At 45.0% G+C, this 26,182-nt stretch overlaps 4 protein-coding genes across 7 annotated transcripts; 3 read left to right on the top strand and 1 right to left on the bottom strand.

The window, feature by feature from the left end:
* Window positions 1-1,061: 1,061 nt before the first annotated feature.
* Window positions 1,062-1,868, top strand: LOC147957674 (uncharacterized). The gene has a single exon (XM_087531812.1). The coding sequence runs from the start codon at window positions 1,062-1,064 to the stop codon at window positions 1,866-1,868; it is 807 nt and encodes a 268-aa protein (XP_087387938.1).
* A 163-nt stretch (window positions 1,869-2,031) lies between these two features.
* On the top strand, window positions 2,032-3,085 carry LOC125525198 (uncharacterized). 2 transcript variants are annotated; one of them, XM_087535612.1, is made up of 2 exons: window positions 2,032-2,814; window positions 2,958-3,085. In XM_087535612.1, coding segments are annotated over exons 1-2 (687 nt in total). In that variant the 5' UTR covers window positions 2,032-2,128; the 3' UTR covers window positions 2,959-3,085. The 2 variants fall into 2 exon arrangements, with proteins under 2 accessions (XP_087391738.1, XP_048546167.2); XM_048690210.2 differs by having other exon boundaries at window positions 2,032-2,859.
* LOC147957673 (uncharacterized) lies at window positions 2,977-3,591 on the top strand. The gene has a single exon (XM_087531811.1). The coding sequence runs from the start codon at window positions 2,977-2,979 to the stop codon at window positions 3,589-3,591; it is 615 nt and encodes a 204-aa protein (XP_087387937.1).
* Window positions 3,592-16,815: 13,224 nt separating this feature from the next.
* Window positions 16,816-25,361, bottom strand: LOC125523629 (uncharacterized). Of its 3 annotated transcripts, XR_015610894.1 has the most exons (5): window positions 25,146-25,361; window positions 24,610-25,016; window positions 24,437-24,515; window positions 17,315-17,943; window positions 16,816-17,215 (listed from the first exon to the last, which is right to left on the bottom strand). XR_015610894.1 is itself a non-coding variant. In XM_087535613.1 (4 exons), the coding sequence occupies exons 1-4, from the start codon at window positions 25,241-25,243 to the stop codon at window positions 17,209-17,211; spliced, it is 591 nt and encodes a 196-aa protein (XP_087391739.1). In that variant the 5' UTR covers window positions 25,244-25,361; the 3' UTR covers window positions 16,827-17,208. The 3 variants fall into 3 exon arrangements, 2 of the variants coding, with proteins under 2 accessions (XP_087391739.1, XP_048544630.1); XM_087535613.1 differs by lacking the exon at window positions 17,315-17,943 and having other exon boundaries at window positions 16,827-17,215; XM_048688673.2 differs by lacking the exons at window positions 16,816-17,215; window positions 17,315-17,943 and having other exon boundaries at window positions 24,153-24,515; window positions 25,146-25,360.
* Between the last annotated feature and the right edge of the window lie 821 nt (window positions 25,362-26,182).

Below are 26,182 nucleotides of genomic sequence, written 5' to 3'. Positions count from 1 at the left end.
GTGGAGGCTTTTAATGAAAGATATCTTGGTTTGCCGACAGCAACGGGACGGATAATGAGTGGAACCTTCGAACATCTCAGAGAGAGGATCCGGAGCCAGTTGCAGGGAGGCACCGAACGCATGATTTCATGCGCGGAACGGGAAGTGCGATTGAAGTCGGTGGCTCAGGCGATCCCGGCATTTTCCATGAGTTGTTTCAAGTTGAAGAAGAAAGTTTACAAAGGAATCACCTCATGTATGGCAAGATTTGGTGGAGTAGTTCTCTTGACCGCCGATCTCTACATTGGTTGGATTGGGATACACTTGCAACCGCGAAAGTGAAAGGAGGGATGGGTTTCAGGAATCTGGAGCTGTTTAACTTGTCTCTTCTGGGGAAGCATGGATGGAGGCTTCTTACAAGTCCGGACTCGCTGTGTGTGCGAGTGCTCAAAGGGAAGTACTTTCCTCATACTAACTTTCTCGATGCCCAAGCACATCGGCACGCTTCGGCTACTTGGCGTGCTATCTTGGCAGGCAGGGAAGCTCTGAATGCTGGCATGATCAAAAGAATTGGAGATGGTTCGACGGTCTCGATTTGGCGGGATCCGTGGATACCGGGGCTGATCGCAATGAAGCCGTCCACTCACATCGGTACGGCAGATTTGAACTCGGTTTCAGATTTGATTGATGCAGAGACTGGGACGTGGAAAATCAACATAGTGCAAAACAATTTTATCACCCCGGAGGCAGAAGCTATACTAAATATCCCTTTGCGCCGGATGGGAGGTGATGACAGCTGGGCATGGTCAGCGGAGAAAACTGGTGTGTACACTGTAAAATCGGCTTACCGGACTCTCATGATTCGCAACGAGCATCGTGCTCTAGAAGAAGGGTCGGTAATTGAATCTTCATTGACGAATAAACAGATGTGGACGAAGCTTTGGAAGCTGAATGTTGTGCCCAAAGTCCGCCTGTTCTAGTGGCGAGTGCTTAGGGGGATACTTCCTGTCGAGAGCACCCTCAAATACAGACACATAGCAACATTGGCCAGGTGTAAAATATGCCTGTCAGCGGATGAAGACATGTATCATGCATTGATACAATGTTCTCATGCAAATCGGTTCTGGATTGAAGCCCGCGATTGGTTGGGCATCAAGCTTCCGGAGCTGCATGAGATGACATGGTCCAGGGATATTCTCTGCGATCCTCGTTTCGATCTTTCGGACCAAGCTAAGATCATTTCGGTGATGTGGGCTATATGGACATCTCGAAACAATATTACTCATGACAAGGCTAGTATGGATCCAAAGCATTCTTTGCAGATGATTAGAGATGCGCTGGCAGTGCTGGAGCTTCCACCAAAGCATGCCAGCATTCTACCAGGTCATGGGTGGCGACCACCTGATGGTGAGGTTATCAAGATTAATACTGATGCTGCAATTTCTCTATTGGAGCATAGAGCAGGCATTGGTGGAGTGGCTCGGCCAACTTCATCATTCATCTCGGCTTGGTGCAAACCAATCCCTGACATCACCGATCCACTTGTGGCAGAAGCAACCGCGGTACGTGAAGGTGTGGTGGTGGCTCTACTTCGTGGATTTATGCGAATGCAGATTGAGACTGACTGTTTGAATGTAGTGAACCTCTGGAACTCGCGCCGTACTTCGCGCTCTCTGATAGCGCCGTTACTCTTAGATATTGAGGAGCTAGCTACTAGTTTCATTTCTTTTGATATTCTACATGTAAAGAGACATGCCAATCTCTCGGCTCACCTTTGTGCGAGACATGCGAGCACATTGAAGGTGTCGGAGTGTTGGATGGACTCTCCTCCGGGTTTGCTAGTAACCAGCCTCATGGCTGATAGTGCTGGCGCCTTATCGTTTGAATAAAGCTCTTCATTACCCTGCAAAAAAAAGTGCGGTATTAATGTATTAATTAATTACATGGATATATTAGGAAGGATACCCTACAAATCTCATATATTTCCTATATAATATATACATGCAATTAATAATGCATATCAACACACGAATACTCATATATATGAACAACTGCGTGTGGACTAGTGACATGATTAGACTTGACATGGTCAACCGGTAGAATAGTCTTTTCCCCCATCCCCCAGATCCAGATCTAGCTCCCCACACCGATGGCAGATCTGGCCACGATGGTGCCGGACGACGTGCTCGCGGGTGTCCTCCGCCTCCTCGCACCACGCGGCCTCGCCGCTTCCCGCTGCGTCTGCAAGGCATGGCGCCGCGTCATCGACGACCGCAGACTGCTGCGGGCGGACCTCCTCCCGCGCTCGCTTGGTGGCATCTTCCTCAACTACCTGGACCTATGGTTCACGCAGTTCCTCTCCCGCCCCACGACAGGCACCGCAATCTCTGGCCGGCTGGACTACACGGTGCCTGGCGAGCCCGACCTCATGCCCCCCATCCACGTCCGAGATCACTGCAATGGCCTCCTCTTGCTCCACCACTGCGTGGTCAACCCTGCCACACAGCAGTGGGCGCCCCTGCCACCTGCCCCAGACCTGCCCCAACCCCCACATCCAGGCATGATCTCCTTTCCGCGCGAGCACCTTGTGTTTGACCCCACTCTGTCGCCCAACTATTTTGAAGTGCTCATAGTGCCCGATGTCCCTTCCAAGAACAACGACGAATGTGAGGAGGAAGCTGAATGGCCGCCATCCACATTGATCCTACGTATGTTTTCATCAAAGTCTGAATCTTGGGAGGAGAGGACATTTGGTCGGGAAGGGGCGGCTGCAGGGACGTTTCCTGGCATGGTTGGGTCAATGCGAATTTTTTTCAAACATCAGTCTGCCTACTGGTGAGGAGCACTCTATATATGTTGCTCTGATTGTTTTGTTATGAGGTAACACCTTATATAGACATGGTCACTCATTAATTCTGGTTCTGCCTTTGAGCACCATGGTATAAGATTGTTTAATTATACTACTTTTATTATTGCAGAATATCACTGTCAAACAGTATGTACCGAGCAATTGAATTACCTGCAGAAGATGCAGAATTTTATCTAGGAAAATCAGTCAATGGGATATACTGTGCATCGTTATTTCAGGGGTTCCAACTTCAGGTTTGGTTCCTAAACGACCCATGTGATCATGGTCAGCCAGAGTGGGTGTTGAAGCATGACAGAGATATCTTCTCCATCCTTCCAAATATGAACTACGACAAACAACGTGATGGACCTTGGATCTTACAAGAATTTCGCTATTGGGCAAATAAAGATGCTGATGACGATTCTCCCATCGTGTACAACAACGAAGCAACAGCGGAACAGAAATTTGTGTGGGATTCTGACAATGATAATGTTCTCGAACCTGGTGGTAGGAGCAATGATTGTTGTATCGTTTTCCTTGGATTTCATCCTTACAAAGAGGTTGTCTTCTTGAGTGATAAATTCGACAGAGTGCTTTCCTATAACTGGAGTAGCTCGAAGCTTCAAGATTTGGGCAAGGTTTTCTCGAAATTCTATACTGACCCGGAATCTGATTTCTACCATCAATATGTACAAGAGTCTCTCCCATACACTCCCTGCTGGTTGGGAGAACTCCCTGAAAAAGTAAATTTAGAAGATCACTAGAAGATTGGAACATGTTTTCTTGCAAGCTATTTGTGTACAAAGATTGTTCCTTAAAAAACTAAATTTTAGACATTTCTGGTTTCCTTATTTTCCTTGCTGTCGAGTCGATCCTGAATTGCCTTGCTGCATCGACCATGGTCGAGAGAGCTATTGCTTTACTAGCTGCAACAATTCAGATGCTCACGAACCTGCTGGTATCTTGAGGTATGGATTCTTTTTTTTGTGAGAGTTGACACAAATCGCAGAGGTTTGGGTTTGCTTGCCTTGTGCCGAAGTATGTGTTTGCAAGTTGAGTGGCTTCTGACTGTTAACTAATTAAACTAGAAATAACAGTCAGTACACCTATCCTTGAAAGAATTCTACTATGGTTTTTTTTTCGTACGAAGAGGCTTTGGGCTTCCCTGGTTTGGCATGTACGGATATGAACATCTACTGCTAGGAAATTTTTGATCTAGATCATTGAGTAGGGCATGTGGCTTGTAATTGTTCCTGTGTGATATACTTTTCATGTATGCTGATTTGAAATTCTGAATTTCAAGTTTTCAACTAGGTTGATCAGTGGTTGGAGCTCCATTACATTCAATGCATATGCAGTTATAATGTTATTACCATGTGCAGTAGCATCACATTTTTAATGTCCTGTCTTGTGCACACATTTTCCCTTGCCAGTGCACGCATGCACACAGAAAAATTATTAAAAGAAAGCTTAGTGTGTTCGTCTGTTCTTTGCCTATCCATTTTTGGTCATTCCTTAGTAGAGCCTCTTTGTTTGATGTAATTTGTAACGCTTGTGCCGATTCATGTGGATAGTATATATCTTCCTGAAATCAATATGGTTGTATGGTTTTGTTAAGTTTCCTTGTGATAATATCAATTAGCTGGGCTTCTAGTGTTTACGGTCATTTACCTGATGTTTTTTCTGCCTTGTTTTCCGCTATTATCTACTACCTTCGTCCCATAATGTTAGCTTGCAAAAACATCTTATACTATGGGACGGAGGGATTAGTTCATAACTCTTGATTTATGTAATTAGCATATATCTAACATGTTAGTAAGTTACTCAGCAATGCACTTATCAAGGTTGCCATATACATATGCTTTCGGAATCTACCTTCCCGTAGCAGTATGCATGCCCTTGCAAGATCACTTTCTTCCTTGTTTGCATTAACATTAATTGCAATTACCCTTTTGTACTAGAGAGAACACAAATACCATCTTGAGATCACTTCAATCATTTAGCATAAACTTATTTTTATTCGTTTATGCATATACTTACGAGGCCGAGTTTATTCGTTTATGCATATACTTACGAGACCCTTTTTGTAGGATCAGTATTTATCCTTACGAGGCCGATTTTATTCGTTTATGCATATACTTATTTTTATTTCCTTATTTCTATCTGCTTTCTACATTGTTCTTTTTCTGTTGTGCAAAATTTTGACTGTAATTTGAGCGGATCTTATTGTATACTAGCACATATGACCGTGCGTTGCAACGGGGAAGAAAATTGATGTGTCCTGCAAACACCCTCGCATGTCGAGGTATAAGAAATGCATATCATGCTTTAAGAAAAAAATCGTCGCACTTTTCTAGTGAGTCATTCATTCATGTTGGCACTTCTAATGTTCGCAACGTCGTCCTCTCGTCGATGATGGTAAGGTTTTTGGCATCCACAATTAAACTTTTATTATGAAGCCGCATTCATGTACTCCGACCGCTTTGCACTATCATCAAATGGAAGAGTAGTGATGCATCGAAGTGGGAGTTTTCATATAGATTTTTTAAAAAAAAATATTCGAATGCAAGCCGTTTTTTGCTATGTTAATTTTTTTAGAGAACATTGGTTTTTTGGTTTGCAAGGTTATATTCCATTCTCTTTCTTGTGTTTTTTTTGCTCTTTTCGTCCTGTTCATCAATTCCAAGCTCCCTGGTTATCTTGAGTAAACCGCCGCCGCTGGCCAGAGACCCCATACGCCTTGCTGTAGTCACGGACGGCCGGCTGCCTCGTACACGTATCACGTGTACGCCTCGTCATTGTAGTGAGGCCACGTTTCAAAGCTCTACCCATCTGCACCTACAACCTGCGAGCTTCTTCCTTGATCTAGCTTGCCCGAGCGCTCTGACGTTTCGATCTGCGTGCCACGGATCGACGCGTCACCCGCCTTCTCCTCCTTCCTCTCTCCCTCTCCCTCTCTCTTGTTCGTCTTTTCTTCTTTGACCCCGTCGTCGTCGCGTGCTCTGCTCCGTCGCCGCCGCCTAGTGCCTCCGCTCCCCCGTCTGCTGACTCCTCACCGTCCTGGTGGAGCAGCTCGACGGGATCGCGCAGAAGCCGCTGCCCCTGCGTCGCGCTCGTGCTCGCTTGGAGCCGAGCGAGCGGACATGCCTGGTCCATCCGGCCGCGCCGTCCTAGCTCCATCAGAGCCAGCCCAGCCTTTCTTCGCCCAACGTGCATGTATGACTTTGGGCGAATAGCTCCCATGCGACGTCGTTGAATTCAATTGTCCACATAACGACGTCGTTGGTTGTAATGGTTCTCATGCGACGTCTCCCAACGCAGAAATAGTTCAAGCAAGACAACCCGTTTATGCGGCTAGCTGGCTGTTAGTTAGGCTGAGATTTGGTTGGGACACTAGGGTTATATGCTCTGACTGGTGGGGTCCACCTAGGGCCTCGCGGTCAAGAGTCAACCGTCCACGACTCGACCGGTGACTGTGTGACCGTGCTCGACTCGACCGTGCTGGACTGGGCGAGCGGCGCCCTCGTAAGCATCTTCTCCGGCAGAGGCATCGATTTCTTCTCCGCGGTGGTGGAGCGCCTTTCTCGGCAGCGGCGGAGCTATTGCGAGTGAGTATTTTCGAAACCCTAGTCCCATTCCCTAGAATTTTGGATAGATCTGTGGCCTCATGCTCTGTTTTTTTGGTGATTTAGAATCTCGATTGGATAGGAGCGCGGGGGCTGTTTGAGATGGAGCGAGGAGACAGTGCTTCAAATCGGTAATGCCGCCCTCTTTTCTCTTTTAGCTGTTATCGAACTCGATTTGGTAGTGACTGTCGCTTACACTGCCGCCGCCCGCCATTGACAAAACAGGGGAGGTTTCGGTTCTGCCACCACATTCGCAATTATAGTGCAAATTTTTCCTTGTAAAGCCAAGCTCAGTGATGGCAGTGTCCAAGACATTGATAGAGACACCACCGTGAGGTTGGATGTCGAACTTGCAGATGTTGATCCCCAGGAATTGGAGAGCATGAAGGAGAAGGCCGTGGGCAATTTGGTGGAGAGAATTGGGGATATTATTGTTTGGGGTCCAGAACAAGAGGTATCTCTACAACGTTTCGACAACTATATTGGTGAATATGTGAGAATTGAAGATGGAGAATCCATGGTTGCTGAAATTGATCAGCAAGAAGGGTGGGCAGGCAAACAAGTAACATTTTATGCAGAGCTAATTGATCTGCAAACTCATTCTAGAGTTGGTTATGTGCCATCAAAGATGGCTGCACACGTGGAAGATGATGAGTGGGTTTCACAAAACAATATGTTGGCATTGTTGACTGAACTGACTGTAGTAGCTGAAGATACAGGGATTGATGCAGATGGAGAGGAGGGAACCCATGGTGCTAGGAAGATTGTTGTTGACTGGAATGTAGTAGAGTTGAATGAAAAAATAGATTTGGTCATTACACCAATATCTGACATTGATATGGCCGAAATGTTTGGCATTCAATTTGATGACAAAGATAAGGAGAAGGATGACAGTTCTTTGCCTGCTGATGGTAACACAGGCCCTAGAAATGCAAATGAGGATGGAGAAGAGCTGATGAGAGAGGCTGCAGATGATGTGGATGATGCAGATGATAATGAGTTGGTTTGTTTGTATGACGAAGAGAACCGAGTTATTGAGGTGGGAAAGTTGTGGCCAAGAATGGATGAGTTTAGGATGTCTTTCAGGACCTATGCAGTGAAAAAAGACTTTAATGCCAAGACTATGTGGACTGATCGAAAGAAATTTTATGCTCGGTGCAAATGGTTATGGTGGTGGTGGCAATGCTTGCAAATGGTACATGTCTACCAGACGACAACCTGATGGAAGTACAGTAAGGGTAAATCAAATAACACACCAGCATACATGTATGACCACTTCACAGAGAGTTTCAAAGATGACATCACAACTTTGGGTTACAGAGAAGATTACTCCTATTTTAGCCAAGACTCCAAACACTACTGCAAAGAGGCTTAAAGTTGACTTGGAGAAGCTGTACCCCATCCAGCTGTAATATACCACAGTGTGGAAAGCAAAACAAAGGGCCATGAAATCATTGTATGATGACTGGGCAAATACATTTAGGATGTTGTATAGTTTTAAAGCAGAGGTGGAGAAGAGGTCACCTAGAAGTGTGGTGGAGATAGATATAGAGGTAACAGAGGATCGCAAGGTTTTTTTCAGCAAGTTTTTTATGTGTTTGAAGCCCTGCATAGATGGATTCAAAGCAGGTTGTCGTCCATATTTGAGCATAGACTCATCTTTTTTGAATGTAAAGTGGAATGGTCAGTTGGCTGCATGCAATGCTCTAGATGGACACAATTGGATGTTCCCAATTGCAATAGGAATGTTTCAATCAGAGACAGAGGCATCATGGATATGGTTCATGATGCAACTGAAAAGATGCATAGGGCCAATTTCTTCTTTGGCCATCCACACAGATGCATGTAAAGGGTTGGAAAATGCAGTAAAAACTGTTTTCCCCCATGCTGAGCAGAGGGAGTGCTTTGGACATATGTGGATGAATCTGATAAAAAAAATCAGAGGAGATGAATTTGGGCGCATGTGGCCAGCAGAAAGATCCTACACCAGACAGACAAATTCCTATCACCTTGGTAAGATATTGGCATCATGTAGTGATAATGAATTTGCTTCATGGTTGAACACCCACCATTCTCTGTTGTGGTACAGATCAGGTTTTAATATTGCCATAAAATGTGATCATATCAATAACAACTTGGCAGAAAGTTTTAACAACAAAGTGAAGGATTTGAAAGACTTGCCTATGCATGACATGGTGGACCAAGTAAGGATCATGATCATGCGTTTGTGGGAGTTGAGAGGAAAAATTGCTAATATTTTGGAAGGGGACAAGCTTCCAGCAGTGGTACAGTAGGTGGTCAACAGGAGTAGAAATCTTTCACATCTATCTGTTGAGAAATCTTCCTTGTGGGGTGCTGAAGTTAGAGATACAAAGAGTGGCAAGAGGCATGTGGTAAATACTGAGTTGCATGAGTGCACTTGCCAAGATTGGCAACACACTGGAAAACCATGTGAGCATGCCATACTTTTTTGGCATCTAAATCCAGGTTAAATATGCACCCATATTTGCATGAGCATTATTCAGTACAAAAATTCAAAGATGCATATGCAAGTCCAATTCCTACACTGACTAACCAATCTCAGTGGCCTGAGGTGGAAATAGAATTTACCTTGTGTCCCCCTGTCACTAGAAGAAAGGCTGGGAGGCCAAAACAGAGCAGATTCAAAGCTTGGTTTGAGAAAGGTGGTTGTAGTAATAAGGGGGGAAAGGAAAAGGAAAAGAATGAAAAACCCAAAAGGGCTAAAAAAGGTAACAAAAATAGGTGCAAGTTGTGTGAGGTACTTGGGCACAGAATTGGTTTATCCAAATGCGTCTACACTCCTCAGAGGCCAAAGTATGTTTATGTTACTGTTTTTGCAAGTTTTTGATGTTGCTACTTGTTCTAGTATCTAACCAAGTGAAATGCTTTATTTTTTAGGAGGAAGCGTGCACAAAAAGCCCCACCTCTTGTTGTTGAACAATGCTGGCCAGTGAAAAAAGCAAGACTCGATGGCTTTAGAAGGAAGAGAACTAAGCAGATAATATTTGGTGACAAAGATATGGAGCAAACTGGAACTGTTACTGCTGAACATGAGCTACCTGTTTCTGTTTTGGACGATGTGATGCATACTTAATCTGTTTTGCAGGCGCTAGGGCAATCTGAAACTGTTGTAGATGAAGCAATTGTTGTGCTGCCATGCGAATCTGCTTTGACTGCTGTGTTGCCATGTTTGGAGGTTGTGCTGCCAAGTGTTGAGTTGCAAACTGAAGAAGTTGAACACTGTGTGCCAGCTACTCAATCTGCAGAAGTGCAAACTGAAGAAGTGGGACATGGTCAGGTGCAAAAGTTGAGGGGGGGGGGGTAGTGGAGTTGGCAAGAAAACCAAGAGCATCAGCATCAACAAACTGTGCGCCGTGGAACCAAACAGTGGAAAAAGGAGAAGAAATCGAGTGGTAGAAAGAAGCAAAAGAAATAGAGTCAAAATCATTCAAATGTGATGTGATTTGATGTGAAAACTTAAGTTTGTTGTCATTTGATGTGAAAACTTATGTTCTTTGATGTAAAACTTATGTGCTATGATGTTGATTTGACTTGAAATTCAAATTCAAATTTGAACCGACATTCAAATTTGAACCTATCTCCAATATTTTTGGAGTTCATTTGTTTGTTCTGTGAGTTGCGCTGTTTTATATACTACTATGCACTTTAGTTCATAAATTCAACCCTTTTTGCGAAGTCCAACTCATAGTTACTAAAAATGTTGTCCAAACAGGCTTTAAAGTAAGGGAAAACAACCCTATTTCTAAGCAAGTTTTTTTTGACCTTCTCAAAATCACCCAAAAAGATTTTCTTAGCTTATATTATACCTATATAGGATCAATACGAAATCTCACCTTTTTTTGAATAAGTATTCATATTATTAATTTATTTTTGAATAAACACCCTTTAATACAACTAGCAAAGTGGCCCGCTCGATGTGCGGGCTAGGATTTTATGAAGTTAATTTGAAGTTTTGTTATTTTGAAGTAAAATTGAAATGAATTGTTGATACAATTTTTAAGTATTACAACTTTTGGAAACTCTATTCTTTGATATGCGCAGAATCATCTTTATAAGTTTGTATAGAATTTATATTGACCACATATGTATTACTCTATTATATGCTTGAGAATAGCCAAATACCATCAACCTAAGACAAACATGTACAGTCATGCTATTTGTAGGTTTAAAACTGTGCAGTACAAATAGTAAACATAATTTGTAGAGGTGATTTTACTATGATATTCGTTATAAGACAAGATTTGTCCCATTAGCAAGTATGTCAAATGATAGAATCCATTATTATCTAATCTCAGTATTTCCCACATTATTGGTAGTTGAATTGTGCAATATGTAATGCAAGTCACATGAGATCTGCACGGCCAACAATATGAAGCTTCCATCCATTGTATAACCAAAACTATATTGCCTTATACTATGCAAATAATGGATGAATGGCATGCATTAGAATTGCAATAAGTGCAATGTTCTACAACTACAAGAATTCCTAATAAAAATCACAAACATGGTCTTTCTGAGGAAAAAAATGACTGAGATATAAACACAATAATGTGAAGTACGAATATGTTGCTTGGGGATTAAGGGACTGAAATTAGAAAGTTGTCCGGTGTGAACATATATACCCCCTCTCCTCTTTGCATAATTGAGGTATGCGTTGTTTAGACCTAGTAGTATTCATAATTTCAGGTAAATTTATAGAACCAATTCCAACATCATAAAGAAGTTCCAGAAGGCCAAACAGTTACACCAGAGCCAAAATTAGTTTAAAAGATACTAATCTATACAAGCACAAACTGAACATTGCCACATAGAATCCCCCGATTTTTATCCGCTGACATAAATATATGAATAATTTACGAAATTTATATTTATACAATAAGTAGTAATGACGTACCATATGAGTTCTATTGTGCATTCTAATTAAGCTGGAAGTGAGGAAAAGGAAAAAATATTGGAGTTCAAATAAGTCAAGCGGAGCTATAAGATATAAAATGTGTATTTTATTTAAAGGAAATTAGTATCAAGAACTTAAGTTTCATATATTCATGTAAACCATCAAAACAAATGAGTAGATTAGGAGGCTTATCTCTCGATGTGTCAAATATGTTAAAATCAGAACTAAAGCTATGACAAAGTGTATCATAATTCATGATAAAATTTGGATAACCGCATGTAAGTGGTCTCGGAGCTATTATAGATGTGGTATTTGTAATAATTTCTCTCTCAACATCTAGTACTCAAATAATTTCCAACTCTCAAACATTTAGTGGCTCTAGAAATAAGAAGAGGAACTAATAACTTAAGGAAGTACACGTAGTGACCAAGCTCTGTAGTGATTAAATGTCTCTGATGAAAAGTCAGGAAAATAAGATTCTAATTGTGAAGATGTAAATACATGTAACTGATTGGCTGAAAGGAAAATGCTTTCCCAAGTCTCATTTCAAGTACCGGGCAAAAAAAGTCTTATTGTAACTGATTGTTCTGATAATAATGCTCCTGCAAGATTATCTTTTCCTCAACAGATGACCAAAGAAACAAAACCTTCCCCTATACATTCACCCTATATGAATTTTATATAGTCACATACCTTAGCTATACTGGAGTAAATTCAAGAAAAAAATATAAACCAAGGTAACTTGCACAGTTAAAAGAACATATGTGCATCATGAACTAAAATTCCAATAACTTTACCAAATTAATCAAAAAGGAAGAATTTTAGTAAGAAGTAAAACTGTGACTGTACATAAACACGCTTATTTTCTTCTTTTGTCAATCAAATGTGACTACAACTATTTTTTATATATGAAAGCTATCATGAAGTCTTATTTTATTAATTAGATAGCACTGCACTGAAATTATTATTTATTAAAGCAAATGACATATTATTAGAACTAAAAACAACATTCTTTTTTGCGGAGAACATAGCCCTTACACACTGTATGATGTATTATGCGCTTTTAAAAAGTACATGCCGATGTCTAATGGCCATTAATGGTTCTCGGCAGTCTTAGAAAAATCTAATGTCATCAATTCCTCACGAACCATGGGTAGTACTTGTCGCTAGGTGATTCCCATCAGGTACCTGCAGGTCACCTCATAGCACGTACCAGGTACCTGTTGGATAGCTCATCTCTTTGCTCCGTCGTCCTCCTTCGCTGCAGGATTCGAATACTGTTGACACGAGAGATCAGGCCTGATCGTTCTTTGCTCCTGGATGATTGGTTTCCACCGAGGTCCACGCGCATACACACACGAAGCAAGATTGGAGGGACCCTGATGGATTCCGGCCAGGTGTGCAAGTGCAGCCTAGAACTCATTGTTTTCTGGCTAGATGTGCATTTTGTAGGCTTGCTTAATGGATCATGAGAAGAAACCATTAGCACTTTGTCCAGTAGTCCAGATAAGTTGTAGCACCGTACTATGCCCAATTTCAACATCAACAGCGAGGAGACTTGGGGCGCCCGGGGTTGCAGCAAGAGGGTGCTACGCGGCAACGACGTTCTGGCAGCTAGTACTATCCTTGTTAGGCATACGTGAGGGAGAGATCCCGGAGCAGCTGCTACGGCAGAAAAAGGATGAGGAGAAGATGGCATGATTATGCTACTGTAAGTGCCAACGACATTGAGGAGTTGAACATTAATTTGCCGGCCGATTTTCTCATGTTGAATTAAGGTGCCTGCATGTTTTCATTTGTCTGCTGGTCGTAGCCAAAGCCCTAGGTATAAGGGAACGTAGGATGCGAGCGAGGTAGGAATCAAGGGTACCTTTCTCCTGCAGCCAGCAAATCGTGTATGCCGAACACCATTACCTGCTAATCTGTAGTTCTGTACACACACGCTAGATTGTTGTACGCAGAACACAGTTATCTGCTAATATGTATGGAGAGAACATCGACCTGCTAACCTGTACGCACGCACCCGCTAGATTGCTATACGCAGAACACCATCATGCTAAGATGTCTGGAGAGAGCACCTGAACTTGTTAATCTGTACGCAGAGAACACCATGCCTTGCTAATGCTTCGACCTAGGTATGGGCGAGATAATCACCAGCGCCGTTGTTTCCTTCCGCCACCATACTCGCCTCAAGGTTCACAGATCGTCCTCCTAGAGCGCAATCTAATGAAGCAGTTCCCTCTTCAGCTTTATTCCTTTCCATCACGTACTGAACTTGCCCTCCTCTGCTACCCACGCAGCCTCTCTTCCTGTTGTAGCCACTTCACCTGTTGGGTTCCAACCCTGAGGATTTGAGTCTCCTCCTCTTGCCAATAGACATTACCTGCTGCAACCCATGGCATATGCCCTGATTTGATTCCAAATCTCTTCCTCCTCATCTAAGTTAGCAACTATCGCCTTGATATGCCCGTCCTCAATTTCTTGGCCGCCCTCGGGACCTCGTCGTGCTGCTGCTACTCTGGCTTTAGGGAGCCCGATGCATGGTAGACGAAAAGGGGATAGATCGGTTAATAATAGATAGATTCCTTGTATGCGGGGCTAGAGGGGAGGACAGGAATAGAGTTTGAGATTTTAGACGGGATAGGTGCAGTTTTTGTTGTTGTTAAACCAAGGCCAATTTCCATGTAAGTAATGGCAATGGTGGGTAATTTTAATCACTTAAATCAAATGGCTATTAATCGTTAATCCACCAAATAGATGGTTAGATCTTTCTAATTATTGTGGGAATTTTAATCTATTTCTCTTTTTTTGTGGTTAACCCGTCAATTACTTTTTATATATAAATAGAAGTTAGCAATAAAACAAGTTTAAAAATTTAAAATGCAAAAATAACTTCAGATCCTGCTTAGTCACTCCAAAATGAAGCTAAGGTGAGGTTTTTGATTTTTTGCATTTTCAAAACCTCAAACCCTCTTCTCACTCGTTTGAACTCTATGCAACCTCAGTCGGGATAGTCCAATTTGTGAAGGTTTTTTCATGCAAAGGTCATTAGATCAAGTTTATCATTTTATATCATAACTACGTAACATAACAAGACTATATGCGCATGTTTTTCATTTTTTAGATTTTTTTGAATTAGTTATACACATTTGAATGTTCGGTCAAACCTTTCAAAACCCCGTTGACTACCTCCAAACCCCATCTAACCCTAACGCCAAACGTCCACCGTTGATCTAACCCTAGCGCCAAACTGCGGCCGTCGGATAGGCCTTCTAGAAGGATTCCGCGGGTGTAGCTTGGGCAATCCATGGGAGCCCTAATTCTCCAATCTGATTGGCCACCTTTTTTTCTCTGACGAATAGATAACGTTGAGTGCGGGAGCATCTGACTGACCGTTGGGCCGAGCGGATCAGGCCCGGAAGAGCCTGGCGTGCGTGCGCACGGCCACGTCGTGCTCTTGGGCTGCGCGCGACGGCACCATGCATGCCATGCAACGGAGTCGCAGCCTAGCTATTCTGCACGTGAACGCATCGACACAGCCTAGCCATTTGCATGCACGCAGCGACGCAGTAAAGCAGCGGCAGGGGCGCAACGTATAGGTACGTCGCATCTAAGATATTTTCTATTTTAACAATTGCATGCACGAATCTGAGACACGGGACAGACGCGTCGGTGGTGCAACTCCTTTTTCATTGCCACATCTTCCCCGAGCCCAACGGCATGCCCGGTTTCTCACGCGGCAGCCTTACTGTCACCGCCGATGCAAGTCCAAAACGAAGCATCTCGCCTCTGCCTCCCATGCCTCTTTGGATGCTCTGCCATTTTTTGTGCACCATTAATTATGCCACCACAAACGGAGGAGAGCAAACAATCGAAGGCATCGTGTACATTAACTACGGCTGCAATGCGGCTATAAAAGGGCACCATTTCCTTATCCCTCTCACACTCATCTCTCAAGCCTCCTCCGCTTCTTCTTTTCAAGCCAAATCCACCACTCTAGCCACCATGCAGTTCCACGGCCCTACCTACCGTCGCCCTCGCACCGTGCCGGAGAGGGAGTACCCGGCCGGAGTCATCATCGAGAATAGCCTGAGGGTGTGGGCCATCTCAAGGTGGAGGGGCCCTAGAGAGTTGACTCGCTTGTTCCTCCAAGCCGGTTACCGCCACCTCGCTCCGGGCACTCCGCCCATGTTCCACCTCCATGAGATGTACGATGGTGGCGTCAATGGCATCATCATCGGCCTCTACGTCACCTTCACCAACCCCTACGACGCTTACCACCTCCTCGGCCAGGTATTTTGGTGTGGATGCGAGTTCATCCCATTCACCACCTACAACATCTTCACCAACTTCCACCACATCTTCCCCGAGCCCAACGACATGCACACCCTCCCCTACCAGATGCCGGAGAACGACGAGTGGGGGGCGCCGGCTAAGGAGGGGCCAAGGAGTTGTTCGAGTGTTCTGCTGGCCGAGTCTTTCTATCTAGCTTTTGTTGTGTTGGTTGGGGCGTGTGTGCCCGTGTCTTCTAGCTAGTGTCTAGTTTTAATTATTTTCCTTTCATATTTAATGCACTATATGTTGTAAGGGGATGCCCCTCTATATGTTGTAAGGGGATGCCACTAGGGTACTCGATGCCCCTCTATCGTGCTATCTATTAATGTTTTTTCGGGCCTAAAGTTTCTTCATTGCATTTTATTTATGTGGCCATGTGAACTACAAAATGCACTAAAACATGATCCAATCATAAAATTTGTTGTTAGCACGTGTCTAGTTAATTATTTTCCTTTTATGTTTTATGCACTATATGTTGTAAGGGGATGCCCCTCTATATGTTGCAAGGAGATGCTATTAGGGGCACACTAGATGTCTTCTTTTTCTGAGAGGGGCACAACCTTTTTCGGTTTAAACACACGAGTAAAAACTTTGAAAACACCATAGCACAAACCAAAAAAAGTTAAAGATGGTGCTTGGTTGAAATAAACTAGAACCAAACAATTGCAATGTTTTTGGTTCACAAAGACTGCAAGTTAGACTGCTAACTAGAACCAATCTTTTGTTTTAGCCGAAACAACACGGGACCCTACCATCGGACACGATAGCTTGTGCATAAAAATAGCTCAAATAATTATCAGATGAATTATCTCAAAAAAGATGACTACAGAAAGCTTAAAATTTGTGAAATAACCTAAGCCGAAAAATATATCGATGTCAATGACCGTGTGCACATTTTTTTGCACTAGCTACACTTCTTTTATCAATGGGCCTGGATATGTTCTATTCGGCCCTGCCTACCTTCTATATGGGCCTAGCCTTTTCGGGCAACTGTCGACGAACTTTTTTTTTCCTTTTCTCCCTCTACCACTGAAACTGAAAGTGATGACGAACTGAAGAACTGAAAAAACGGGGCCGAAACAGAGTGGAGAAGACATGCCGAATTCGTACAGTGCAACACTTTTATTCAAACATCCATATCATTACGATTACAAATGATGCATAATCTATTCACTAATGACTAATTATCATCACATAAACAAATGCGAGAGCAATTACACAAACATAAAAAAGTCTGGCCATCAAATTGCCCTACTTCTTCAATTCGATGAGTTTCTTCATCTGCTTGTTCAGCTTCTTCAGCTCTGCTCCTCCTGCACCCCCCACAGTAGCACCAATGGAATTGCCAGATCCAGGGGCACCAGATCCAGATGGGCCCGATCCAAACTTCTCCGCCTCCAACGGTAAATCGAGCTCCCCTGATGCACCCTCCAATTGAATCCGCTCTGTGTACTCATCTAGCCACTCAAAATGGGCGCATTGCTTCAATTTCTGAAATCGGAAAGATGAACCCTAAATCCCAAATCTGATGAAAAATATGAAATTGGGAGATAAAAACCAAAATTGGGTTATTGAGAAGTAAAATCTCACCTTTCCCTGCTCTGGTTTGCTCTCGCATTTCACGAATTCCCGCCCAAGATTGCCATTCTGGTCAGTCGTTGTGACTAGCCGCTTCAGGGGTGCGGTACGTGGGCATGCAGGTCACCTTGTCATGAGCACTGCGCCATAGCGCGACCATGAGCGGCGGGAGGCTGAAGCGGAGCTTGACATTGCTAGGCCGCGGCCCGGAACGGCGTTGCTGCGCGTCGTCGCCGGAGAAGAAGAACAACAACGGTCGGGGAGGGAGGATGGAAGGTCGCGGTAGGGCTCGGGTGCTGCACGGCTCGGTGTCCTCTCTTGTACCAATGCTGAGCTGGATAAGTTAGTGGGTCACATGCTGTGGGTCCCGCCACCGGGTTCCACGCTGTCGTCGTGACCTGATTCGAGTTTTAAACATGTGTCTTTGGATTAGGCAGCAGTGTCGCACGGCAGCTATTGTTTCCAACGCAGATGTCGCATGAGAGCCATTTGAACCAACGACGTCGTTCTGTGAACAATTGAACTCAACGACGTCGCATGGGAGCTATTCGCCCATATGACTTTCCTTCCTTTGCTTCCTTTTCTCAGCCTTTGCTTATTGATTCCGAGACAGCTCCTTGATAACCAGGACATTGAAAGGCCTATATAATTTAGTAGGATTGGAATTAAGGACGCGAGGTGGGACTAATAATACGTGAAACAAACTTTTCTTCTTAGCAAAGCATCGTGCCAGCTCAATTGGTGATGACAATAAGTAGGCGAGTTCAATTCCATGTAACATCTAATATTTTTGCCAGACCCTTTATGTTGGCTAGCTTAGTTGGACCACAGCCCAAGCTGCGTGCATCGCTCCAGAAAGAATAGTCGTGCGTGGCTGCCACATGATCAAATGAATAATACCACCTCGGATATAGAAAATAATATAGGTGAAGTGGACGGACGACGGATGGACCAAAAACGGACGAAATTACGGTGATAAGAAGCAATAGCCCCTTTATTATTAGATTAGATAATAAAGATAAAGATAAAGATAAAGATTTTATACTTACTCCAAATACATCACATATTAGATTTATCCTAGGCCTAATGTTGTAAAGCCTGACCAAGTTTCTTATAGCAAAAAAATGTTAACATCCACAATAGAAAATCAATATGAAGGCTCTTGTGTGCCCGGGGCTAAAGCACGACAACTAGACGGTCCTCCTCCTCCAAGAAAGAAAGCTAGGGTTTCTGCCTCTCGCCGGCGCCGCCGCAGGTTCGCCTCGTCTACGGTGGCCCTAGGGCCATGGGGGCGTGGTGGATCCCGCCAAGAGCCGGCGGGAGGGCTCCGTTTTCAGTCGTTTTTTCCTGTTTTGTTAGGGTTTGTGTCATGCTCAGGAAGGCGAGACGGCGGCGGCTCCCTGAAGATGGAATAAAGGTCTCCCTGCCTAGCCCCCGTTCCGGCGGTGCATCTAGCATCGTTGGTGGGCGTGTGGAGGTGTGTCTCCGGCGGATCTATCTTTGGTGGATTTGCTCAGATCTCGTCGTAGTTCGTGTGTCTTCGGATTGAATCCTTCCAACCTACGTTATTCTTCATCGGCGGCGGTTGCTGTTCTGGTGCGCTGGTCCTATGGGGCCTTAGCACGACGACTTCCCGACTGTCTACTACCACAAGTTGTGCCCGACTCCGGCGATGGAGGGGTGATGACGGCGGCGCGCCTTCGGCTCGCTTCAGTGCTTGTAGTCGTCGCTAGGTGGTCTACGGATCTGGATGTAATTTTTATTTCTGGTGTTCGTTGTACTGCCATGATTGAAGATGAATAGATTGGAAATTTTTCGTAAAAAAAAAAGAAAATCAATATGAAGGGAGTATGCAATGCATTTAAAGACCAGGGGAGTATGTTACGATTATTTCTAAATTACCCAAGTAATGATGCTCTTAAATTTCCTAATAATCACAAATTTGCCTGGTATGTTGCATAGAGAAATTCCTTCATTATCTATGACTAAATGGAAACGATGTCGTGTTTGCCGGCAAGCGTATCCACGTTTTCCGCGATGTCGTGTTTGATGAGACACCGACATGGGACTGGGAGAAGAAAGATGCAGGACAGGCAGGTCTGAGCTTCGTAATTGAGCCCATGTCAATTGTCACTAGTTGGCCATCACGGGGTCTCCCACCGTGGCGGCATCCACGGCCAGAACGGCTGCCATCGCAGCAGAATCGGAGGGAGGCGCAAGGAACAACAATGGGAACGCTGCCATGGCAAGCGTTTTGACCTCATCCCAAAGCGCGACCATGACAGCAGAACAGGCAGCTCCCACACGCACGACCGACAGCCTCATGCTGGTGCACACGATAACGACACATGGCAAGGACGACTTCTTCCTCCCCAATCCTCATTACATGAGCACGCCGGAGAGGGCGGCACGCAGTGCACCTCCACCGGTGCTAGAGGAGACCGACATCGGCGACACCCGAGTCGATGACGACGAGCTCATCCATGAGTTGCATCTTGCACTAGGTGAGGATCCTGGCTCATTCTAGGAAGCTGAACATGAGGCATGCTGGTGTCGCGCGATGATGGAAGAGATGATCTGCATTGAGGCCAACCACACCTGGGAGCTTGTGGACCTACCTGCTGGCCATCGTTCGATAAGTCTCAAGTTTGTTTACAAGGTCAAGAAAGACGCGAGTGGCGCTGTGGTGAAGTACAAGGCAAGGTTGGTGGCAAAGGGGTACGTGCAGAAGCACGGTGTAGACTACAACGAGGTGTTCACGCCGGTGGTAAGGCTTGAATCCGTGTGCCTTCTACTTGCCCTGGCCGTGCGTGCGGGCTGGACCATGCACCACATGGACATGAAGTCCACCTTCCTCAACAGCGAGATAGAGGAGGTGGTTTACGTGGCCCAACCACCGGGATTCACAATCGCCGTGCGGAGACACCAAAGTGCTCAAGCTTAGGAAAGCCTTGTACAGGATGAAACAGGCCCCTCGCGCTTGGAATGCCAAGTTGGACACGAGCCTGGCTTCACTCGGGATCAGCAGAAGCCCGTCCGAACACGCCGTGTACGCCAGAGGCATGGCATCCAAACAGCCGGTCGTCTAACACATAGGCGACTTGGCTCCGACGTGGAGGAGATCGCGGGCTTCAAGAAGGAGATGCAGGCGCTCTTCGTCATGAGCGATCTGGGACGACTCAACTCTTACCGCAGCATCAAGGTGAGGCAGCACGGCGGCGGCATAGACCTCGGCCTAGCCGCGTACGCTGCCAAGATCCTCGACAAGCCGGGCATGACAGGTTGCAACCCCTGTCACATGTGCATGAAGCCTCGCTTCAAGTTGAGCAGGATGAAGTTGGCGCAACTGTTGGGCGCTACCGAGTAAATGAGCATTGTGGGTATGCTCCGCTACCTTGTCCACACCAGGTCAGACCTCACATTCTCCACCGAGTATGTCTCAAGGTTCATGTAGGAGCCCACGGTTGAGCACATGACGGCGGTGAAGCATATTCTTCGCTATGTGACGGGGGCCTTGCACTGGGGAGTGCGGTACACGCGCGGTGACTATGGTGCACCCCTGATTGGCTACAGCAATAGCTACATGCGAGGCGACATGGACAACCATAGGAGCACCACGAGCGTTGCATTCTTTCTCAGCAACAACTTGGTCAGCTGGCAGTCACAGAAGCAGAGGGTGGTCGCTCTCTCTTCATGTGAGTCTGAGTACATGTCCGCCACCACGGTGGCCTGCCAAGGTATCTATTAGCGCGGCTGCTAGGAGAGATCAAGGACGAAGATTAGAAGGCAATGGTGCTCAACCTCGACAACAAATTAGCCATCTCATTGAGTAAGAACCCAGTTTTCCACGACCAGAGAAAATACATAGAGATTCGGTATCATTTCATTCAGGACTGCATGGAGAGCGGGAAGATCCAGATTGAGTTCGTCCAGTTCGGGGAGCAACTTGCTGGTGTGATCTGTGCTGAACTGCACGCATTACGCGGGGCGCGGGGGCACGGGGCTGGGAGCGTTGCCTAATCGTGTCATGCCAAACACGCATGGCACACGTCAACAGCCTAGGTAGGGCCTTTTAGGACTATTAGGCTCCTTCAGCTGCAATTTCACGTTTTTAGTTTCACATTCAAATTTGAGGGGTAAATTGGTTCGAGAATTGATGTTTTTGGCTATAAATAGGCCCGCCACCGCACTTCATTTTCCACACTCACACACCATATCACATATCTTACTGGCCACTCTTCTCATGGCTGATCCCAATCCTAACCAGTCCCCTACCTCCAGTTAGACGATTTCGGGATTCACATACTCAAGAACCTCGATCTAAGTTTTTCTCTTAGTCCTATCCTCAAGTTGCAACCATCGAAAATGAGCCATACACCATCTCATTCAAGTAGTGCCAGCACTTCCTCCATCACCGGTTCAAAAAGGTCTCGTCGCCAGAGCTCCGCTGTGTGGGAACCCTTGGATCAAGAGACGGTGGAGGTGAATGGAGTTAGGAGGAGGAAGGATATCTGCAAAATATGCAAGGGGGAGCTGACCGGGGAATCCAGAACATGGGCCTTCCACTTGAGGAGGCACTCCGAGAGCCACTTGAGGAAGGAGGGTGAGATGGTGGCAAGACAAACCCGCCTCCAATCTCTACTCCTAATGGAGCAGTTGGTAGTCTCGCTTCCAGGTTTTTTTTCGTCCCACCACTTTCGTCCGGTTTTTTTCATAGGTTAACCGTCGTAGATTTTTTTTGTCGGCTCCCCCACTTCATCGGTTTATTTTCACTTCACCCTCTCACACAACGAAAAAAACTGAATGGATCAGAACTTTCCATACTGACGCAAATTATTTAGTAATGTCTTTATGTAAAAGAATCAATCACAATCAATCTCTAAAGATCAAATCTAAATTAATTAATCTTCATAACGTTTGTTTCCTTCCGAATCACGTCCATAACTTTCCTTCTTTATTTGGGCAGAAACTGTTTGGTAGCAGAGATTAGGAAGCTTCCTATGAGTGTAGTAATAGGAAGTATTCTTTTTCTTGATGATTTGTTTCCATGCATGATGATAGTAAATTAGGCCAACATTCACCACTATTTATCAACATCATCAATCGTATCCATTCCTACCAGTTTTAAGGGAATCTGCTCGCTGTGTCTTTTTTAAGGGGATCCGCTCGCTAAGTCGTCGTCGCACGTTATTTTCACAAGCAATTCCCCTAAAAAAAAGGCGTGGGTATTGGTAGTTGAACGCCCGCTAGGTTTTCCGCCTGTCCCATCCTCGCGCTGTGCCGCCGCCACCCGCCGAATTTCCAGCCGCCCGAGCCCGTTAACTTCGCCAGCCATCGGGTCGATTGCCCCCGCCCCAAACCCCCATCCCCGAGCACTAGCTATCGCCGCGTTGCCGCCCCAAGCTCCACGCCACTGGGAACGAATCAAGCGCCGTCTTGACACCGCCGTCGCCAGCCCAGCACCTCCAGCCTTGCATGGACAGCTTCAATGTGCAGTCTCCCTTGCTGCCTCACCTTCTGCCAGCGCATGCAGCGGCGGGGTTGGACGCGTGCGTGCTTGCTAGCTTGCTCTCCGTGCGTACGTACTTGCTCTGCGTGCGTCGCACCGGCCAATGCGCATGATGCGTGTGTGCCTGCTTTTCTGTATGTGTATGCCAGCGTGATGCGTGTGTGCGTTGCTGTGTGTGTATGATATAGATGGCCCGAGTGTGTGCATGCTGTGCTCTGCTCTCTGCTGATCTATGTGTTGGTGCTCCTGCTATACGTTCATGTCATACAAATGAAATTTCTGTTAATCTTCTGACATGTTGAGTTGGTTCTCTCTGTCTTCTGAGGGGGTGAATGCAAAGCAGTCTATTAAGCCAGGCACTATTGCTGAGCTAAATTGACAAAAAAATATTGGTAGCCATAGTTGTAGTTTAAGTAGTAGCGAGTTGTATGATATGTATACAGAGCCCGTTACAACTGAGCCCGTTGCTAAATTGACAAAAAAGGTCGCCAGTGTCACTTGATATGTATGAGAATATTAAATGTATTATTAACATGATTAATATTGAACTCTTAACCCTAATGTGGCCCCGTTGTAACGCACGGGCGTTCTTCTAGTACAATCTTGATGGATAGGTAAGTCATTTAGACTGATAGAGCTCGAGAAGCTTTTTTTTAATTGCTTCTAAGGATTGATCATTAAGTTTTGGTGAGGCTCCCGCTTTTTCCTAATATATTCAAACTTCTCAGAATCCTAGATAGAAACTACAACTAGGGATATGAAAAGTTATGCAAAACCACTCGAAAATAAAAGAAGATTTTACTACATGCACTTATTATAGAGCGGTCGGACAAAGGAAGACTACATGCACTTATTGTATGTTGTTGCCATGAAAGAAAATACCTGAAATATTTGAAAGAAATTCCAGTGTTGTATGCATTTACATTTGTTTTGGATCCTAGGGCTAAATTTGGATAGTATGGTAATGTTCTCTCACTCTTAAGTGGTGCCGTAAATGTAGATTATTCTGCTTATTTTACTAATGTTTGTGATAAGGTTTCTGAAATTTACGGTAAGTGTGATGAAAAGTATGCCGGAGTTTGGATGCAATGGCCTCCACCGGCACTATTGGATGGAAAGAAGAAAGGAGAGTGGGGAAAGATAATTGGTTTCTCCTCCTATTCCTCGAGCTCTTCGACACCAACAACAAAAGCGAGCGTAGTAAGTTGTGGCGGCGAGCTACTGGGCAGCTAATGTGTAGGGAAACGAATGAAGAAATCTCACACATGCATGTTTGTTTTGAGCAGATAACAGCAGCGGGTTCCGCAAAGCAATTCACCTAAGGAACAACAGAGTAAATGCTTAGAAGAAGAATATTGATCGGCTGGACTATTTTCTGTGTCTGTTAATCATGCTCAGTCCATTTTTTTTACCGTTGTAAGAAATCTGTTATTTTAAGATTTTGGCATGCTTACCAAAGACTGTTGCCCAAACTGTTGTAGTAGTAGTACTATATAATACATGAGTAGTTGATTGATAGCGCATTGAAACCATGTGGAAGCAAAAAAAAGCAAGCACCATTGCACTACTACTACTACATTCCAGCTAGCACATCCATCGCCACGTGAAACAGCTTGTATACTTACAGTACTTGTCGGTTGATCCATGGACGTAGCTTGCCAGAAGCTCCACGGAAGCTTGGGTAGATCCCCTGCTCAGGACAAGCTGTTTTTTTTTCCAAAACGGAGGCATAAGCTTTGCATCATCTATGAATTAAGAGGATATTATAGAGCTTGTTTGAGGGAATTAAGAAAGCAACCTGGTTGAGGACTCGATAGTTGCTGCCAGTTAGGTTCTGGTAGCTGTCTTCGATGTAGTCGAGGGCTGTTGATCCTGGGATCAGATGGCCCTTTTTTCTTGAAAGTGTACCAATGTCCGGCTTGGGTCCTGAACCCCACCAGATAGAGGTTATCTGCTCGAATCGCGAGGGCGGACTCCATGCGACCCTGCCGCCCCTGGGCCTGGAGGGTCACTTGGATCCAGTTGTCTCGCGTCATAGCCTTCCACTTGCTGAGGACAGGAAGCCCCCAGATGGGATTGGGAGATGTGGTCGTCGTCAGCCTCACCTCGCGATCCATGTCCCACATGAATGTCGTGTACGCAGCGGCCGGTCGACTCACGTTCCAGGTCACTTTTTTCAGCTGCTTCGGCTGCCACTCGACCGTCCTGAGAATGAAACCAAATTAACCCCGAGTTATTGGCTAGCTAATCAAAACAATTGATTCAAAACGACCCAAAGGAAATCAGTTTTCTGTATCCACAGCCATATATAGCACAGGATGAAACACTACTTACCCGAAGGAGTTGTCCTTCTCAAGGCGGTCAGCCTTGACAGCCAGCAGGAGCATCAGAAGCAGCAGCGCCACCTTCATCACGGTCACGGACGACTTCATCAGCCAGCTCCAGCTCCAGCTCCTCCTGTGTCCCTCTCCCTCACCTCCGATTGAATTGGTTGGTTGGTGCTAGTGCTACTCTTCTCCTGCTCCTGCCCTGCCTAGGGAGGGGTACGTAGTAGCTAGGGGTATTTATAATCGAATAATCGATCGCAGGCAGCAGCTACTCCAGTCCAGTCTCCCTTGGTTACGTATTTTCTTGTCATTCTTACTCTTGTGTGACACTCTTCTCTTGTCACATACGTAATCAATAATAAGGCAATATACTAGTACTAGGAAAGCTAATAGCCAGGTAGTTTTCTTCCTAAAACTGAGCCAGACATCGTGTTTCTTGGCCTGTTTAATTTGGCAGCCACTTGAAAGTTGAAACAACCTGCACCAATTCCTTCTTCTTGAAACAACCTGTACCAATTAATACTCGGAAACAAAACAACCTTAATTTCCTTCTGCACCATGCCACTATATTTGGCCTATCTTTCTAGCTAGAAGGTGCCAAACCAACTGGCCAGTCCAAAATAAAACAAGTACTACTACTGTACGAGTAGTAGCCAGCTAGCATGATGCGATCAACTTATTGGATGGCTACACTAATTGTTTCTGCCAAACGTACACAGCCTATTAAATAACTAGTGTTACTATGGGGCGAGGTTAATTAATTTGATCAGGGTGTGGACATGGTATCGCATCGCGTGCATGTAGTCACTCTTAGTACTATACATGGTCATCCTCAATCAATGGATGCATCGCTCCCTTATTCTTTTCTTGCATCAATGCGCCGGTCAGTTTAGATACTAGGAATAATAAGCTGGAAATCTGCCCGGTTCCCTTCTTCTTAATTTGAACCGTTTGCAATCTCGATCGGGAAATAAAACAACCTCCTACATATGCTATGGCCATCTAGGGCATATTTCTGCCCGCGATATTAGGCTAGCTGTGCTA

Source organism: Triticum urartu, chromosome 7A (assembly GCF_056163025.1).
Source record: "Triticum urartu cultivar PI428250 chromosome 7A, HENAU_Tu73, whole genome shotgun sequence".
NCBI classification, from domain to species: Eukaryota; Viridiplantae; Streptophyta; class Magnoliopsida; order Poales; family Poaceae; genus Triticum; species Triticum urartu.
Note: the sequence above shows the minus strand (reverse complement) of the source record. Positions and strands in the feature narration are given on the sequence as shown.

Coding starts and splice junctions, on each gene's coding strand:
- LOC147957674 (XM_087531812.1), top strand. CDS start 1,062: ATGTATCATGCATTGATACAATGTTCTCATGCAAATCGGTTCTGGATT.
- LOC125525198 (XM_048690210.2), top strand. CDS start 2,129: ATGGCAGATCTGGCCACGATGGTGCCGGACGACGTGCTCGCGGGTGTC.
- LOC147957673 (XM_087531811.1), top strand. CDS start 2,977: ATGTACCGAGCAATTGAATTACCTGCAGAAGATGCAGAATTTTATCTA.
- LOC125523629 (XM_087535613.1), bottom strand. CDS start 25,243: ATGAAGTCGTCCGTGACCGTGATGAAGGTGGCGCTGCTGCTTCTGATG. Junction 25,017..25,145: donor GAGAAGGACAACTCCTTCGG/GTAAGTAGTGTT, acceptor TTTCATTCTCAG/GACGGTCGAGTGGCAGCCGA. Junction 24,516..24,609: donor ACTATCGAGTCCTCAACCAG/GTTGCTTTCTTA, acceptor AAAAAAAAACAG/CTTGTCCTGAGCAGGGGATC.